The 16,075-nt window shown below is 40.2% G+C and overlaps 1 protein-coding gene across 2 annotated transcripts; it reads left to right on the top strand.

Moving 5' to 3' along the window:
- The first annotated feature begins 491 nt into the window (after positions 1-491).
- Positions 492-15,112, top strand: GOSR2 (golgi SNAP receptor complex member 2). Of its 2 annotated transcripts, XM_062595835.1 has the most exons (6): positions 492-559; positions 3,405-3,469; positions 6,108-6,216; positions 7,317-7,449; positions 10,359-10,499; positions 14,403-15,112. In XM_062595835.1, exons 1-6 carry the CDS (start codon positions 531-533, stop codon positions 14,562-14,564), a joined length of 639 nt encoding a protein of 212 aa, XP_062451819.1. In that variant the 5' UTR covers positions 492-530; the 3' UTR covers positions 14,565-15,112. The 2 variants fall into 2 exon arrangements, with proteins under 2 accessions (XP_062451819.1, XP_062451820.1); XM_062595836.1 differs by lacking the exon at positions 10,359-10,499.
- Positions 15,113-16,075: the final 963 nt, after the last annotated feature.

Raw genomic sequence — 16,075 nt, forward strand, 5'->3', positions numbered from 1 at the left:
CTGCACAGTCGGGGGCACCACGCAGCCCAGCGGTGCGAGGTGCAGGTGTGCCGTGGGGTAGGCTGCAGATGGGCTGCAGGAGCAGTGCTGGGGCGGGGGCAGAGCGGGAAGCGGGACCCCCGGGGCTGACAGCGTGGCAGCGCTGAGGGCCGTGAGGGGGGGGGGGGGCTGGGCCCACCGAGGCGGGCGCCGCTCGCTGCCTCGAGGCGCTGCGCTGAGGGAGAACATGGCGGCCGCCAGCCAGCGCGGCGCGGCGCACCGCAACCCTTGCTCCGACCCCCACCCCGGGCGGCGGCGCCCCGCTCAGGCCACCGCGGCTAGCTCGGGCCGCCTCCCGCCCCGCCCCGCGGGGAGCCGCCGCGCGGCGGCATCGCGAGCTTGCGGCGCCCTCTGCGGGCCGCGCACCAGCGCTGCTACGGGCCGCGCAGGCGCCTCGGGGCGCCGCGGCCGGCGGAAGCGGAAGCGAGAGGCGGCGGGGCCGGAAGGGGCGGGCGGCGACGTGGGCGGTGGATGCGGGCCGCGCCGCTGCGATGGAGGGGCTTTACCACCAGACCAACAAGTGCGTGCGGGGGAGCAGGGGAGGGAGCCCAGCGGCCCCGCTGCGCTCTCTAGGGGAGCGGAAGGGGCCGGCGGCGTCCCCTCGGTACCGGGGCTTGGGGGGGAGGGGAGGCTGTAACGGTCGGAAACCCCTCAGGAGCAGCGGGCAGCCGGGGGCCGGGCCCGGCCGCAGGGAGCGCGCAGGGGCGCTCTGGTGAAGGCTTCGGTGGAGGCGAGGCGGGTGACACCAGCTAACGCTATGGTGTGTGTGCCGTGCTCGTTGAGGTTTTATCTGCTTCTCTCCTCTTGGCGTTATTTGAAAGCTTTTCGTAAAATAAAAAAGTAAATAGATGTGTCATAGTGTAGCCTCGCTGTAAGGGACTATTTTTTCAGTCCACAGAAGGAAGCGAGTTGTGGTCCTCCAAGCTGGCTGTGTCCAAAGTCCCAACTTGCCTCCAGCCACGTCAGGCTGAAAGCAAAGCTGCGTGGCTTGGATTTTTAAAGTACGGGAGATAAAGTATTCCCAGAAGACGCTGACTCTCTTTTACTAGATGTGCATACATTTAAGGCACACTAGTTTGGTAGTGTGTATTTTTCTGGCAGTGGAGTTCTGTGGTCACCTGTGGACAGCAGTTAAAGTGTTCCAGGAGAGACTTAAGTAATTGTAATAGTATATAGCACAGTGTGTTTCACAGGTTATGGCAGCTGTCGAAGCAGAGGTGGTATGAAAATTGCAAGCTACAAATAACCTTGCAGCTCAACGAGATATGGAATAACTCCTGGGAAGGAGGCCAAAGGAGACGGTTAATGCAAATATTCAATTCAATTACTGATAAGGGGAACACCGTACATTGTTCCAGCTTCCATATTGTCTTATTCTGTGATTGTACTTCCCACAGTACTACTGTTTTTTTTTTTTTTTTTTTTTTTTTTTTTAGTTTATTGCCAGTCTGCGGATACTCTTAACATTTAGACTTCTGTGTTAGTTTTTCTGTGGATGTATTGTATTTCCAGGAGGTTGGCATATGAAGAGTTCTGGTGAATGTAGAATAGATGTTCTGATCCCCTTCCTCATGGTCTAATTTAGGTCCTACACCTTGATTTTAAAACTGTCATTTTGAGAGCAGTGTGAATCTTAAAATGTCTGGGGTATCCTAGAGAAACTTCTGGAAAACTATACAGAACAGGAAGTGTTGCAAGATGCTGGTTAATGAAGTGGTTCTGTATTTAACTGAACATGCCATCAGGAGAGCTGTATTATAAAGTTGGAGTTACCAGTTTAGCATCACAGTGTCATGATTTAGAAGGTGTGTCATGAATGTGATGATAGTTATAAATAAAAGATCTCATAGTATCTGAAGAATGAATGCCTTAGTGCTCTGTTTGTAAGATGAGTTGTTTTTTGTGGCTTAGTCTCATAAACTTTTATGCTAAAGTTGTAGAGCAGTGCATGCACCAGAAAAAGAGCCACTAATACGGTCATAGTTACGATCCCCTAGATATTTTTAGAGAAAATGCCCTGATACTTTTGTAATTTTTTTAGTGTATTTCTGAAAGTCTGAATCTTAGCTGCTGTGAAATTTTTCATGCCAGGTGTGGCCAAAGGTCTGTCTGACCTAATTCTTAACTGCAAATGCCTAGGAAAGAGAGTAAGAAATGGGCAAGCAAATAGGATGCTTCCTCTGAATATTGTCTGAGTGTCCAACAATTTGAGGCTTGGAGGCTTCCTGAAAGAGTGTAACAACTATCAGTGCATTTCCTTTTTGCCATTACTTGTCCATTTTTTTTCTTGAACCAGCACAACCTTCACCAGTTGCACAACCAGCACAACCTGCGCCAGTCCCCATACTCCATCCAGTTCCATACTCCATGGAACTCCATCAGGAGTTCCCATACTCCATCCCTATACTCCATCAGTTACATGGATTCATTATGTATTTCGTAGAAAACCATAACCTTCTCTTTGCTTTTAAGCTTTCTATCTTTTAATTTCATTTGATGCCTCTGTAATTCTTATGCTGGAAGAGACAGTGAACATTCATTCCTTATTCACCTTCTCCTGTGCCATTTTTGATCTTACAGATCTCTAGGATATATGCCTGCCATTGTCTGCTCTATACGCTGAAGAACCTTTTGTTTCTTGTGTGAAAGCTGTTAGGCATTTTTCATGATCTTTATAGTCCTTCTCTGAACCTTTTTCAGTGCTTCTGTGTTCTTTTTGAGATGGAGGGACAAAGTATCCCAGGTGTATATTGTGTGTTCAGGCGGTGGCATACAGGTGTGGTGTCTCATATGCCATTTGTCTCATTTATATTCTTGAGTTTAGTAGTGCATGTAGGCAGTGTTTTGTTGCAGATGAGTGTCTTAAGGTGCCTTTTGTACAAACTTGTGCAGCAGTCATATCTTCCGTGTGCTGTACTCACCACTCTTGAGTTCCTACTATGAATCTGAAGTCTTGTCTTCAAGAATGTCTTGGAGTAAGTAGGTTTGAATGGCTTGTAGTATGACGTGTTTGACACTTGAAATTGAGCCTCAGTTCAGGCTATGAGTATGAAAAGAGAGCTAGAACTAGAATGGAAATCTTTTGACCTTTATTTTGATTTTTAAACTATAGCCTTTTAAAACTCAAAGTTGTTTTGTAGTACATATTAAGTGAAAGCACAATTTTCTTTATATGGAAGATTTGAAGGTGTTTTTTGTTTTTAGTGATGGACTGTGTTTGCACTGAATGCCATTTATCTGTTTCCTAGTCTGTTCTGGAAAATACTTTCTGTAAAAAAAGGTGAAAATTGAGGAGATATTGAAAAATGATTTGTTTTGATTTAATAGATGTTAAGTGATTTCTGTTTCTTTCCTCTGCTTGATAGACAAGTCCATGAGGTCCAATCTCACATGGGGCGTCTGGAGACATCAGATAAACAATCAGTACACTGTAAGTAGTTAATTAAAGAGAAAATTTCCACCCTACTACTCATTTGATTTAACTTGAACCATTAACTTTGTATACTTTATCATTCTATTAACTCATTAATGGAATGAGTTTGGCTTCTTGTTCACTTATGATCTGGTGATACATATCACAGGCTTGAAATCCATTAAAAATATTTGACTTGAATAAGGTGGTGGTTTTGTAGGGCAGAACGGAAAACAGGACAAAATACAGTAAACACAGATGTGTGTGCTAATCCAGGAGGTCAGCAAACCAGTTGGTTAGAGGCTCAGAAGTAGAGTAAACCTCTACTTCTCTATGCATAGAGATATCTCTATGCATTTGTCCTGTTACTCTGCAGTTCCTTCAGCATCCACTAATTGGCTGTCTTCCTAAGAATATGCTTAAATCTAGCTTCTGGGAAAAATTATGTGATTTGATGTGCAGAAATTGAGGCAGGATGATTCTGATCTTGCTTGCATCTGAATCAGAGCCTCTAATTCCCTCTGTGTAAGAGAAATAGAGAGAACAGCTATGTCTAAAATTGCTTTAGCAAATTAATATTAATAAATTATTCTTAGTAAAATGATGGTAATCAGCTACTGTAGTATATTGTGTCAGGGTTCTTTAACTTGGTGCAGAATTGGCAAGTGTATTTTGGCATATTCTTCACCTGTCTTTGAATCCTTAACTCCTACGTGAGGAGTTGTTGATGGGCCTTATTTAAAAAAACAAAACAAAACAAACAAAAAACCTCACTATTTTGGAAAGAAAAGTACACTGCCTTGACTGGATACATTTGACTTCTATTACCCAAAATATATTTGTGAAGTATGATTTTACTGTAGAAAAGTCTGTGATACTTTTTGATAGAAAAAGTTAACAGCTTGTCTACTGATTGTATTTTCTGTGATGATTGCTACTGTTGCACCTAGTACAATTGCCAGACTTCTTGGACTGCTGTTCACTGAATCTGATTTTGGAGCCCCTGTTAGCATAATTTGTCATTTTTCCTCGACTACTCTAGGCCATTTTAAGATGCAGGGTTATGCACCATCTTACACAGTGAATCAGTGAATATCATTTTTATATACACATATGAAGTTACAGTTATGTGCTATACATATTAGTATATATTTGAGAATTTTTTGAAAAGAAGATTTATCTTTTGACTGAAGAGTGGGAAAATGAGCCAGGAAATTGAATTTTCGGTTGCAGTTTTTCTTGTCACCTTTTGGTCTCAGAAAAACGTATGATTAATAAGGTATAAGTATTATTATTTAGACAAGCAAAAGCTCATGTAATTTATCTGTGTGTCCCCTCAGTTGCTTTTCTGTTAGTTGTGCTGAATGATGGAGAGATGCATTAGGATAACTTGGTTGATCTGTGTTTATGTATGGGAGATGGCTGCTCCCTGGCTGTGTGAGATCCAGGGACAAAGTAAAGGGATTGTATGTGCTGCTTGCTTTTCTGGGTTTTGCTGAATGTGATATTCTGTAAAGTCCTGAGATACTGAGGAGTAATTAGTTGTTTGTTAATAATGCTTTTTTGAACACCTCTGTAGTCAGCTAGCAAATGAGTACAAAGACTGTTTGTAGGATTTGATGATTTTTATACATTTGTGGCAGTCAGACATACATTAGCTTCAGGACTGTCCTCATGGCTCCACAGACATGATGGTGCTTCTGTGACCTCTAATAAGAAGTCTGTGGACATGCTGCAAAGGATGTATACCTTCAAACTTACAGCTCACCTTCTTTGAACACAAAAAGATGACTAAAAGTGCTTCAGTCTTTTATTCTTCCACGCAGTTTTTTAAGTTGTGAAATGCTGGGTGGTGGAATGGTTAGAAAAGGTAATTGTTAAAGGGAGAAAGTGGCCATGACTTAAACCAAATTTTGCTCTACAATGGTCAAAATAACTGTAAGGATATGAAAGACCCTATCCAACTGTATCTGCTTCCCACTCCGTTAAAGTATAAGTATGTAAGACTTAGCATTTTGCGCTCTTGTCCCTCTGCTGTTGTTACACAGATAGCAGAAGCAAGTATGAATTAGATGATTAGAGAGGCAATAGTTATATAGCCTTGTTTTCTATCTGTAACAGCTCCTCAGCCCTGTTTTGGCCATGCTTTTTAAGGATGTCATGCAGTCCACCTGTTCCCATCAACTCTTAAGCCTTCCCATGGTCTTTCAGTCTCTCTTGCTATAGGTGGAGATGAGATGTATGTTAACTCCGTGTTATGGTATTCACAGGTTTAAGTGGCCATTGCTGTGAGAATCCTCTTGGATATTAGCTTGTGTGGGCAAGTCCTGTCAAAGCATCAGGATGGGGTTGCAGAGAACAGGAGGACTTCAAATCCTAATATGTAGAGGAGATAAGGAAAGGGACTCATATTTTGGAGAGCTAGCCAGGCTTTCCCAGATCCCTGTTCAGAATAGGTAGGGAAGATAGGAATCTCAAATTATTTAGTTAGAGAAGTAGATTTTTGTTCTGCGTAATTCTCAGTCCTGCTGTTTTCACCTAGTAACGATTTGTATCTGTAAAGCTTTAAAAACTGGTTTGAATGTTTTTGACCTGTTGCTTTCTCTAAGATTGCAGTTCTTTAATTCAAACCAAAATACATTTTTTTTCTTTGCAGTAGTAGAAAATGAGATTCAGGCAAGACTAGACAATATATTTAGTAACTTGGAACGTCTGGAAATCCTGTCCAGCAAAGAACCCCCCAATAAGCGCCAGAATGCTAAACTGTAAGTTTATCACCTTTGCTACGATAGTGCTTTGATCTTCATAATTATTTTAAGTGAAAGATGTAGAAATCTTTGCTTCTCCATTTGAATGAAACATCTACATTTGCATAACTTATTCCTGTGCTTTACAGTAAGAAAATGAAGGTAAAGAAGCAAAATAACTTTATTGTGTTTAACCACAGATTGGTGATGAGGCTAGAGTCATGGCTGTGTTCTGAGATGCTTAAAAGAGATTACACTCTTTATGGCATTTACTTTTAATGACATTTATGGAAATAAGGAGTAAAATTACTTTAGTAGTATCATTTTCTCTGCGAAACTGTTGGTGACTAAAATAAGAAGCTTTCTTTAGCACTAGTATGAACAGGAGATAGGACCAGAGAATGCAGAGGACCCTTCTAGTCTAAATTATTCTGTTACTCTACTATTACTGTTTGGTCCCAAAATGCTTTCATAGGTAGAGGTGGATATATATATATATATATATCTATATATAGAGAGGTGGATATATATATATCTCTATACTATAGAGATCAATATCTGCTGGTTGTGTAGGCTTCCTTTACAATCAATGAATATTTACTCAGAAACAATGGAGTTCTGGATAAGATTCATTTTAGCCCAGTGGAGATGTTTCTGGTATTTCCTAGTGGTTTTTAGGCTCCTTCTGTAAAAACTTAAGAATGTGGTGTTAGTTGATGAAACTTGAAAGCTTAATCTTTTATATGAATGGAGATCATAAAATAGAAAGACACTAGTATTTGAATAGCTACCAAATCTATGTTAAATGAGGAATATGCATACAATCCCTCTGAAGAGACTAGTCATAGGAGAGGATGTGCAAGACAACTCAAGAATTCTCCTTCACATTTCATCATTGTATTCTGGTTAAATAATTACCTGTTTTGTTGAAACAGAAGATCTAAGCCTGAAATATAGGCCTAACATTTAATGTTCTTTATCTCTTAGATAAGTAAAACTCATCATTCTTAATATCTATGGCTGTTAATTTGTAATGTTCCGTTGTTCACACACAAAACATCAGAAGAGATTGTTATATTTATCCCTCGGAATGTCTTCCTGTTGTTGATTCTGTCTAGCCGAGTTGACCAGCTGAAGTATGATGTTCAGCATCTGCAGACGGCCCTGAGGAACTTTCAACATCGCCGTTATGTCCGGGAGCAGCAAGAACGACAGCGAGAAGAGTTGCTTGCACGTACATTCACTACTAATGTAAATATTCCTTATTTTAGATCTATCTGTTCTAGAGAACACAGTCTTTCAGAGAAGTTTCAGGCAAGATTTAAGCTTGACTCCATTAGATTTCTGTTGTGAGGTGATGTAAATGGAAAAAAGGTAAAAAGGAATAACCATATGTTTTGAAAAAGCACAACTATTTCCTGAGGAAAAGATGATTTATTAGAAGGTGGTAGGGAAAGACAGCCAGTTGTTCCGAAAGTTGCTGCTCCTTTTTTATCCAATGCAGCTGTATCTGACTTCTTAGAGCAGTTTCAAAAGGGTGAATGAGGTAGGTACAAAAGTATTCATTTTACTGCAATTTGTGTCAAATGTCTGTATCAAATCCTGGGATCTGTAAAATGTCTGGAAAATATTTTCATCTATCAGTAAATTTTATACATCTTGATAACAGTGAATGCCAGCTGGCTTTCATTTGCCCAGATAAAAATCGTACCACTAGAAAAGCCTTCCTTTGTATCTGTAAACCATTCAAAAGTTTTTAATGAAAGCAATATGTTTCCACCTGTTCTTGTTAATTTTTAGTTCCTCCCCTTTGAATTTCCCCATGCAAATTTCCAAAAAAACTGCTCTGAATAATGTTGGTTCCACTTTTTTGTGACTCCAGAACTTGTAACCTTTTTTTTATTTATTTTTTTATTTATTTATTTTTTAATAACCTACTATTCACTTTCTCTATTGCCACACGCTCTTAGGGCAAAGTAGAGTGAATGTGAGTTGGCCACATTTTACTGAGATTTATAAAGTTCAGTAGACTTTTCAAAGCACCACATAAAGTTAATTTCTCACATTTTCTTGGCTGCTTGAAATTGACTACTTCAAAATTATAAAAAAGACTTCAGAGGAACATTGTCACTTGGAACTTGATTTGTTTTCAAAAAGCTGTGATGTTCCTCTGCAAATGTGGAGAAATTTTTTTTATAGGATGATGTTGCCCAGGAAGAATGTACATATCCAACTGGAAGCAGTTTTGAAGAGCAGTAGTCGGCTTGTGAGTGTGAGACAGATGCCAAACTACTTTTTCTCCTTTAGATGTTGAAAACTGTCTCAAGATGAAAGAAACTGTGTGACTGACTTTGTATTTATTTTAACTCATTGTTACAGAAGTATGACTTTCGAAGTAGAAAGGCCTCTTAATACCAAAATGGTGATTCACTTTTCAGTCATTGGCCTACCTGTTTTGCTTAGGATTTTGTGTCCTTTAAAAAGTTTACACAGCTTATATTTATATGCTACTCTACCCTTTTAAATAGAAATGTTAGCTGAGTATGTAAGCAGCCTGAATAAATCTCATCATCAATAACAACTCTTGAAAACTCTTTGAGTGTTACGAGCATTTTGCTTAATTCAGAGATAAATGTGGTCTTTAAAGCTTACTTTGTACTATTCTAGAGAAAAACACTAACAGGAAATGAAAAACATCCAATCCATCTAGGGTCCCAGTGAAGAGCACAAAAACTTACATTGACATTTTTCTTGCTAGCTTGTGGTGTACACAAAGAGCTGCATACTCCTTGTACAGGAAATGGAATTCCTTCTGATGTGAAGTTCAGTGAATACAATAGTCGTTAATAATAGTCAATAATAGTCGTTCCATTGCAAATCATAGTGATTCCGGTCTGCGTACTCATTTAAGACCAGATGCTTATTTCCAGCCTCAGTGCTTCGTTAACACTTGATATAAGCGTTCCTTACACTGTCAAGAGCCTTCTTCATTCAGTAATTTTTACCTCATAACTGCTTACAGCTCTGTCCCTTATTCTTTGTTCTTTTACAGTCAGTAGGCAGAATACCTGGAATACCCAGTCAGGTGGGCAAACACCTAACACTGTATTGTACATGTTTATAGTGTTCTCAGAGCTGTATTTTTCTGCAGGAATCATCATAGGTTGTTTTGTGCAAGTTTGATAATGTAAACTACAGCTGGCAGTCAGAATAGGATATTAACCAACTTGTATCCTAAGCATGAGTTCTGCCTTTTAGTACTCCTTGCTGTTCTGAGTATATGGAAGCAGGTAAGCCAGTGTTCCCACGCTTAACCTCTTACTAACTCCTGTTCATGATTCCTGTCCATAAAACAGTATGGAAGTTTGTCATGATTCACAGACTCTTTATCGTGACTCTCTTAATGGAATGGTGCCCAGAGAAGATTAAAATGGAAGCCTTTCAAAGGCAAAACTGATCACATCCTCTGACTTCTTGTGCAACCCAGGTTATAGAGTTTTATCTAGTTATTTCTATTTCAAGTTTATAGTTTCCAGTTGAACTAGTGCATCTCTGCTGGAAATTTTATTATTTATTATAGAGCCTTGGGTGTTGAGTGAGTCAAATCTTCAGGGAACTTGGTGACCGCAGACAGATGTTTGAACTATCAGAAATTTGCACCTTCTTGTCAATATGAATTTCTAGAATGTCAGTTCCCAGACATTGTTCTTTGTAGGCCTTCTGCCGTTTAAAAACATGTATTATCAAATCTTTCACAAGTCTTTCACTTGCAATGACTAGCTTTGTTACACCCCTTCTGTTAGTTTTGGCAAATGATTCCCTGTTGTAGTACTCTTTCCCACATGTGTCATAAAATGAGATTATAAAAATTTCTTAATTTTTAATCTGACTTTTATCCTTTGAGATCTATTAGAAGTCAAACAACTGGTAACTTTAAAAAAACCTCTACCTTTAGGCTTACTTCCTGTAGGCTTCTTTGAGCTACTTTTTTCACTCAGAAGTTAATGATGTGTCTAATATCCTTACTAAAAATGTAATCCCTCGAGTCCTGTCAAGTCTCTGCCACATTTGTTTCTGTATGTTCTCTTTCTGAATCTAACTATGAATGGGCAGTATGAATGAGCAGGCAAGGTAACCAACACACTGCATTTCCCCTACAGGACTCTGACACCACCATACCGATCGACGAAACATTACAGTTTAATGAATCCCTGCAGAATGCCCATCGTGGCATGGATGATCTTATTGGCAGTGGGACCAACATCCTTCAGGGGCTGAGGGACCAGAGAGTGACACTAAAGGTGGGGCATCATTTTATACCAAAAAGACCCCACATTCCTACATTTATGATGACCAGGCTAAGTAAAATAAATCAATATATGAATTTGTTTCAGTGCACTGCTTCAATCTGAGAATGCTGGGAAAGGCCCATAGCCCCATTTTAAATAAACCTGAGACCTTTGCATTTTAGCATCTTAGTAGGAACAGTTTTAAGCTTTTTTTTTTTTTTTTTTTTTTTTTTTTTGTGTGTGTGTGTGACCAGATAGCCTAGTGATATTCAGCTGTGCTGTAGTCAGTATATGAAACACTGAATGTTACGTTTTGTTTTGCTATGTTTTTTTTTAAAAAACTCAAATGAAGAATGGGAAATAACAGCTAGCTGCATATAGGTCTTGATGCAGATGAACATCACTCAACAACCACAAAGCTGGCATAGTTATATTTAAAATTAATAACAAAAATAATACACTCTCAGATCTAATGCAACCTAACAATATATCTTCCCCTAAATATTGTTAATGAAAAATATATTTCTTTGTTTCTTGAGAATTGCACATACTTGTCTTGTATTTTAAAGACTGTTCAAAGTGTTGTTAAATTGTGAGAAAATAGATACAGAAGGAGCTTTTTAGAAAGAAGCATATATGTGGGGGAAGTTGGATCCATGAAAAATGTAAGGAAATTCATATCAGCTGAATCCATTTTATGATGGGAAAAAACATTCACTGTTACATGGCTTTGTTTTGGGATGTATTTTCAAGGGGATGTAAGTATTTAATGGCTAGCATTTGGTCAGATGAATCACACCTTAAATTCCATTGACTCTAAAAGGAGCCTAGACACCTTACATGCGTATAACTGAACTGCAGATGCTTATGGATCTCACCCTTAAAGTGCACAGAAATTTTCCTGGAGCAAGTTTTAGCTCCTAAGGTACCTATTTCCTAGGGGTGACCAGAGGTGAGTGTTCACAGGGCAGAGTTGCTAGGTGCTTATTCTAATCCTAATGTCCAGTTCACAAGAAAGAAATTTCCTGTATTGATTGCAGAGGTCCGGGCTAGCTGGTGGTCTCAAAACTCTGTGCTGGCAAATCCGGTATATAATGGCAGAAAGCAATGTTGCAGCTCATCTTTTACTTCATAGACTAGTGATCAGTCCCTGTGCCCATGAATGTTGCACTGATGTATTAGAACAGTCAGAGCCCAGATCTTTCCCCTCTGAGATGAACGTTAGCTTCTTCGTTAAAGCTGTTTGCTCACTGACCTAGTGAATGTGGGTTTTTTTTGCCTTTTTTAAAAATACAAAGTAACTTAGGAGAAATACTTTGAATAGAGATATAGTGACTTAGTTTGACAGTTAAGTGCTCATTTAGAACTATGTTGTAGCTCAGTTCACTAGCCATAGGTTTAGTGGGTGGCAGGAGGGGTTCTGCTACCATCTTGTGAAGCAGAGGTAGAAGAAAAGGTGGGAGGGGCTGACTAGTGGCACCAAGAGAAGATTCAGGGTTGTGAATGCCCTTTGGAAAAAGCAGCTTCCCTGAAGTTTTTATGCCCTTGAGAAGGGTAGGGCAAAGACTTGCATTTGTCCTCTGTGCGTACAACTGGATGCCTTCAGTGGCATCCAATTGTACGTGCCCATGTTAGTTTGGGGCACCCAGTTGTTCAGATGCTCCACTCTGCTACTTCATACAGAGAATGTGAGATTGTGGATTCTACAAGATGTAAGTTACTGATTCAAGTTAGTCTCTGACCAACTTACACCCTTGTTTTTTGCAGGATTCTTGATGAGGAAGAGCGTTTATCACAGGTCAGCTGACAAATATGATAAAGGGACACTTGTGGGACCTACTGCCTCAAAGAGACAGAGAAGAAATATTATTTTCTGTTATAGGTGGTAGTCCTGTCTTGCTTCTTTTGCTAGTTAGATTGCAGTAGCTTGCCTGGATTCATGTTAGTCCACAGTTGGACTTTTGCAAATGTGCATGTGCCATATCTTTGCTGCTGGCTTGTGGCAAGCCAGGGAAACTTCAGGCCAGAACTGTAACAGTGACATTTAGTAGATCTCTGCCCACAGCTGCTGATCATCTATTGCTTTTGGGAGCATTGAGTTCTTTTGTTTTTTGGGAATGTTTCTCACTTCTTTCAGGAAGTTTTTTACATGTTCCTTTTTTTCCCTGAGCTTTTCTTACACTGTCAAAGATGCTAAACTTTAAATGTTTACAATTCTGGTGGAAGCAGCTACCATAGAGTCAGTTTTCGTAGGTAAAAGAATTAATTTGGAAGTGGAGTAAGCTATGTAACTCCTTGGATTTTGGATATAAATAGAGACAAATAGGAAAACAAGTATTCTCAAATTTTCACAAGTGTTGGATAATTCAGCTGATCTAGCTGTACTATTCCACTGACTGCAAGAATTGGAGAGTCTTTATTTTTTGCTTATTTTTGTTTTTTTAGAGCAAAAGCAAGCCTCTTTTAATTTCTCTTCAAGCAGAACAAGGGTTTTTTGTTATGTAGTAGTGTGAAAAGATTGTTCTGAGACAGTGCTTAACTTAAGTGTAGTATCCAGGAGTTTAATGTGAGGTGTGTGAAATGAAGACAAAAAATTCAATTACACTTCAACAGCTGAGAACCTAGGCTGATTTCAGTGAACTGTAAATGCCTGCACTGCTTTGTACACAAGAAGCTGATTTTCTGATGCCGTATTGCAAATCTGTATAGTGTACAGGTTGAGATTAGTTATTACTCATGCATATGTATCTAAGCCATTTGATATAAATTCTGTCCTCAGGGAGCCTGGACCTGGAAGTCAAGTTGAGAGACTAGATCCATTATCATATCCATTGTGCAGGAAGGTTTCTGGCAGTGTCCATCTTCTTGCATCCACAGGTGTGATGGACGTGGTCCTGGCCAGTTGTCCCTCAGGGAATGCTTTAGCTGATTCTACCCTGTGAGCTGGCTGAGTTGGCTCTGTGGTGGTCAATGCAGCATCTCTGCCTGTCCATCTGTACATTATTCATCTGTAGCTTACCTAGAAAGGTACTTCTTATCTACCTGTAGCCTTGTCACTCTGGAGCTAAGCAATGTGCGCCAAGGGTTGTCTCCTTCCTCCCTAGATGGGATGATAACCAGCTCTGAAATGTGCCCAGAGTACATCTGTGTGCCTGTATTTCAGGCAGTTTCCTTTTCTTGCCTTTGCCCTGAAATAAAGTAGGAGTATTCCTGCTGTGCTGCAATAGTGAGATTCCCCTGGGCCATTTCCAGATACTTCTAGTTTCAGAGCTGTGTTTGTGTGTGCTAATGCGGGTAATTGGTAGAATCCACAGACATTCTTAATACCAACTGCTTCAACAGTGAAACAGAACTGTGACACATTCTTATCTGCAGTAAACTTGCTAGAAGTCTATTTGTTACTCTGATGAAGGATTTATTGAAATTGCATTAATTACGATTTATATGTCTTTTCATTTGCACCCTATCACTGGCCTTACAAGTTTCTGGACCTCCTTTTCAACCTCTTGCTGGTATGAACAGTACTTGAAACCAGCAGGAGGGAAGTTTTGCAAGAAAGTTTGCTCAAGATACTTCAAGCTCTGCAGAAAAACTCCCTTAATGCCTCCATAGCGAGTGTGTATTCTCTGGGCTGCTCTGTATGATGACTCTGCCTGGATTTATTGTTTTGTATCTTTAACCTTATTCCTTCCTGTTCAGGTGTGTGAATTGCTTTGACTCATCATCCCGCTGATTTCTAGGGTCCTGAGGCCATCTCCCCCTAAATTATGGGAACTGTTGGCTGATAGCAAGTTCCACTGTTTACTGAGGGATCAGAATTTGTTGCTGGCCATTCATAGGAAAATGTTCATAGACTATGGAATGAGAAGTGTGGGACCTTGAATTTAATAGTTTTTGCTGTTTGTTTATTTTTAGGGTACTCACAAGAAGATCTTGGATGTTGCCAACATGTTGGGCTTATCCAATACAGTGATGCGACTGATTGAGAAGCGAGCCTTTCAAGATAAATACTTCATGATTGGGGGAATGATTTTGACTTGTGTAATTATGTTTCTTGTGGTGCAGTATCTAACATGAGCTACTGAACTACTGCCATAGGAGATCCTCTTTTGGAGCAAAATGGACTGCCCTCCAAAATGTACTGCCTACTTTACTCTGAGTGCTGCTTTGGATGAGCCCTTCCTGTGAACATCAGAGTTTACAAATCACACTCAAATTCACATCTCATGTGGAAATCACCTAGGGGAACAAATTTCACTGAGGATGCTGTAGTTAAGGATATGACCCTGTGAAAGTCTGTAGCCTTTCCTATTCTCACCTTACTGTCTGTAGGTTTAAGAATCTGGTTAAGTAGGAAGCAGGAGAAGTGAATACAGCCCAGCTGTATTGCAAGGTATGAGTGCTCTTTTGGGTAGACAGGAGAAGAGGATGCAGAGGCAGAGTATGAGATGTAGTGAGCCTTTCTTGTGCTAACTAGAAGTGATCTATTTCCTACAGAAAGGAAGCCACTGGCGAGCATTCTGCATTTTTTGGGCGTACTCCTGCAGAGTAAGTGTGCAAAAAGAGGCAGGAAGTGAAGGGTTCACATCTACATACCCTTTTTCTGGGAGGGAGGAAGATTTGGGGGGGGGGGGTCTTTACTCTAAAAGTGTGGTAATAACCTCTGCTAACTTTTTTTGTATAACCATGTAGCACAGATCTTTAGGCTGAAAAGCTGCTCATCTGAGGTATATTTTGGTACCTTTCTGTGCCCTGCTGCTTTCCAGTGGAAGCTAAATGCTGTACTCCCTTCTGCTTAGGAGAAGGTTTTACAGTGTCAGAAGGTTTTACAGAAGGCTTTCCTGTAACCTCTGTTTCTTCACATTTCACCATTTGGTTAGGAAGTGCTGTCTCTCATTTTCCTCTGGTTAGATGCAGATTATTAGGCTTGTCACCTCCACTGTGCCTAGTACCAAATCCAACCTCCAAAGACTGTAAAGACTTTGATGTTGTTCCTAGGGCATATTATGTTTCAGGTGAGTTGTGTTTATTTTCTTAGGTGGTTGGTTGGGGTTTTGTGCTTTGCAGCTGGTATTTGTAGATTAGATGAAGCAGGCAAGTCCTTGCTCTGCTCAAATTCTGCCTTCCAGTTTTTCTACTTAGATCTGGAATGGGCTTTCTCTGCTGTTCTTTACATTCAGAATAATTGTGGGATCAGGACAAGGAACCTTTCATTGAAAATCAGTTGGCCTGGGAGGAGTTTCCTGAGCTTTTCTATTTGTATTTAAATATTCACAGTTATGAAATGACTTGTTTAAATATGGCACTCCTTTTCTTTGCAGATTGTAGGGACTCTGTTAACAGAGTGGCAGTCCGGAGATTCTGGGCATCAACCATTACAAACAGCCTTCCGATACTCTTTCATTCTCAGTTCTGTGTACAAGTCTGGAGCATTTCCAGATGTCTGATGGTGGCACAGAATTACCAAATTCAGATGACATGGCATTCTGCTGGGAATTCCTTCAGCTTTTGCTAACTGGAACGGTTGTGGGTCTTTTAATTAGTAACAGTTTGAATTCTACATCTCATCTTTCTTTGATACAATAAGC

Source organism: Rhea pennata, chromosome 26, assembly GCF_028389875.1.
Source record: "Rhea pennata isolate bPtePen1 chromosome 26, bPtePen1.pri, whole genome shotgun sequence".
Classification (NCBI taxonomy): Eukaryota; Metazoa; Chordata; class Aves; order Rheiformes; family Rheidae; genus Rhea; species Rhea pennata.

Coding starts and splice junctions, on each gene's coding strand:
- GOSR2 (XM_062595835.1), top strand. CDS start 531: ATGGAGGGGCTTTACCACCAGACCAACAA. Junction 560..3,404: donor CTTTACCACCAGACCAACAA/GTGCGTGCGGGG, acceptor TCTGCTTGATAG/ACAAGTCCATGAGGTCCAAT. Junction 3,470..6,107: donor AGATAAACAATCAGTACACT/GTAAGTAGTTAA, acceptor TTTTCTTTGCAG/TAGTAGAAAATGAGATTCAG.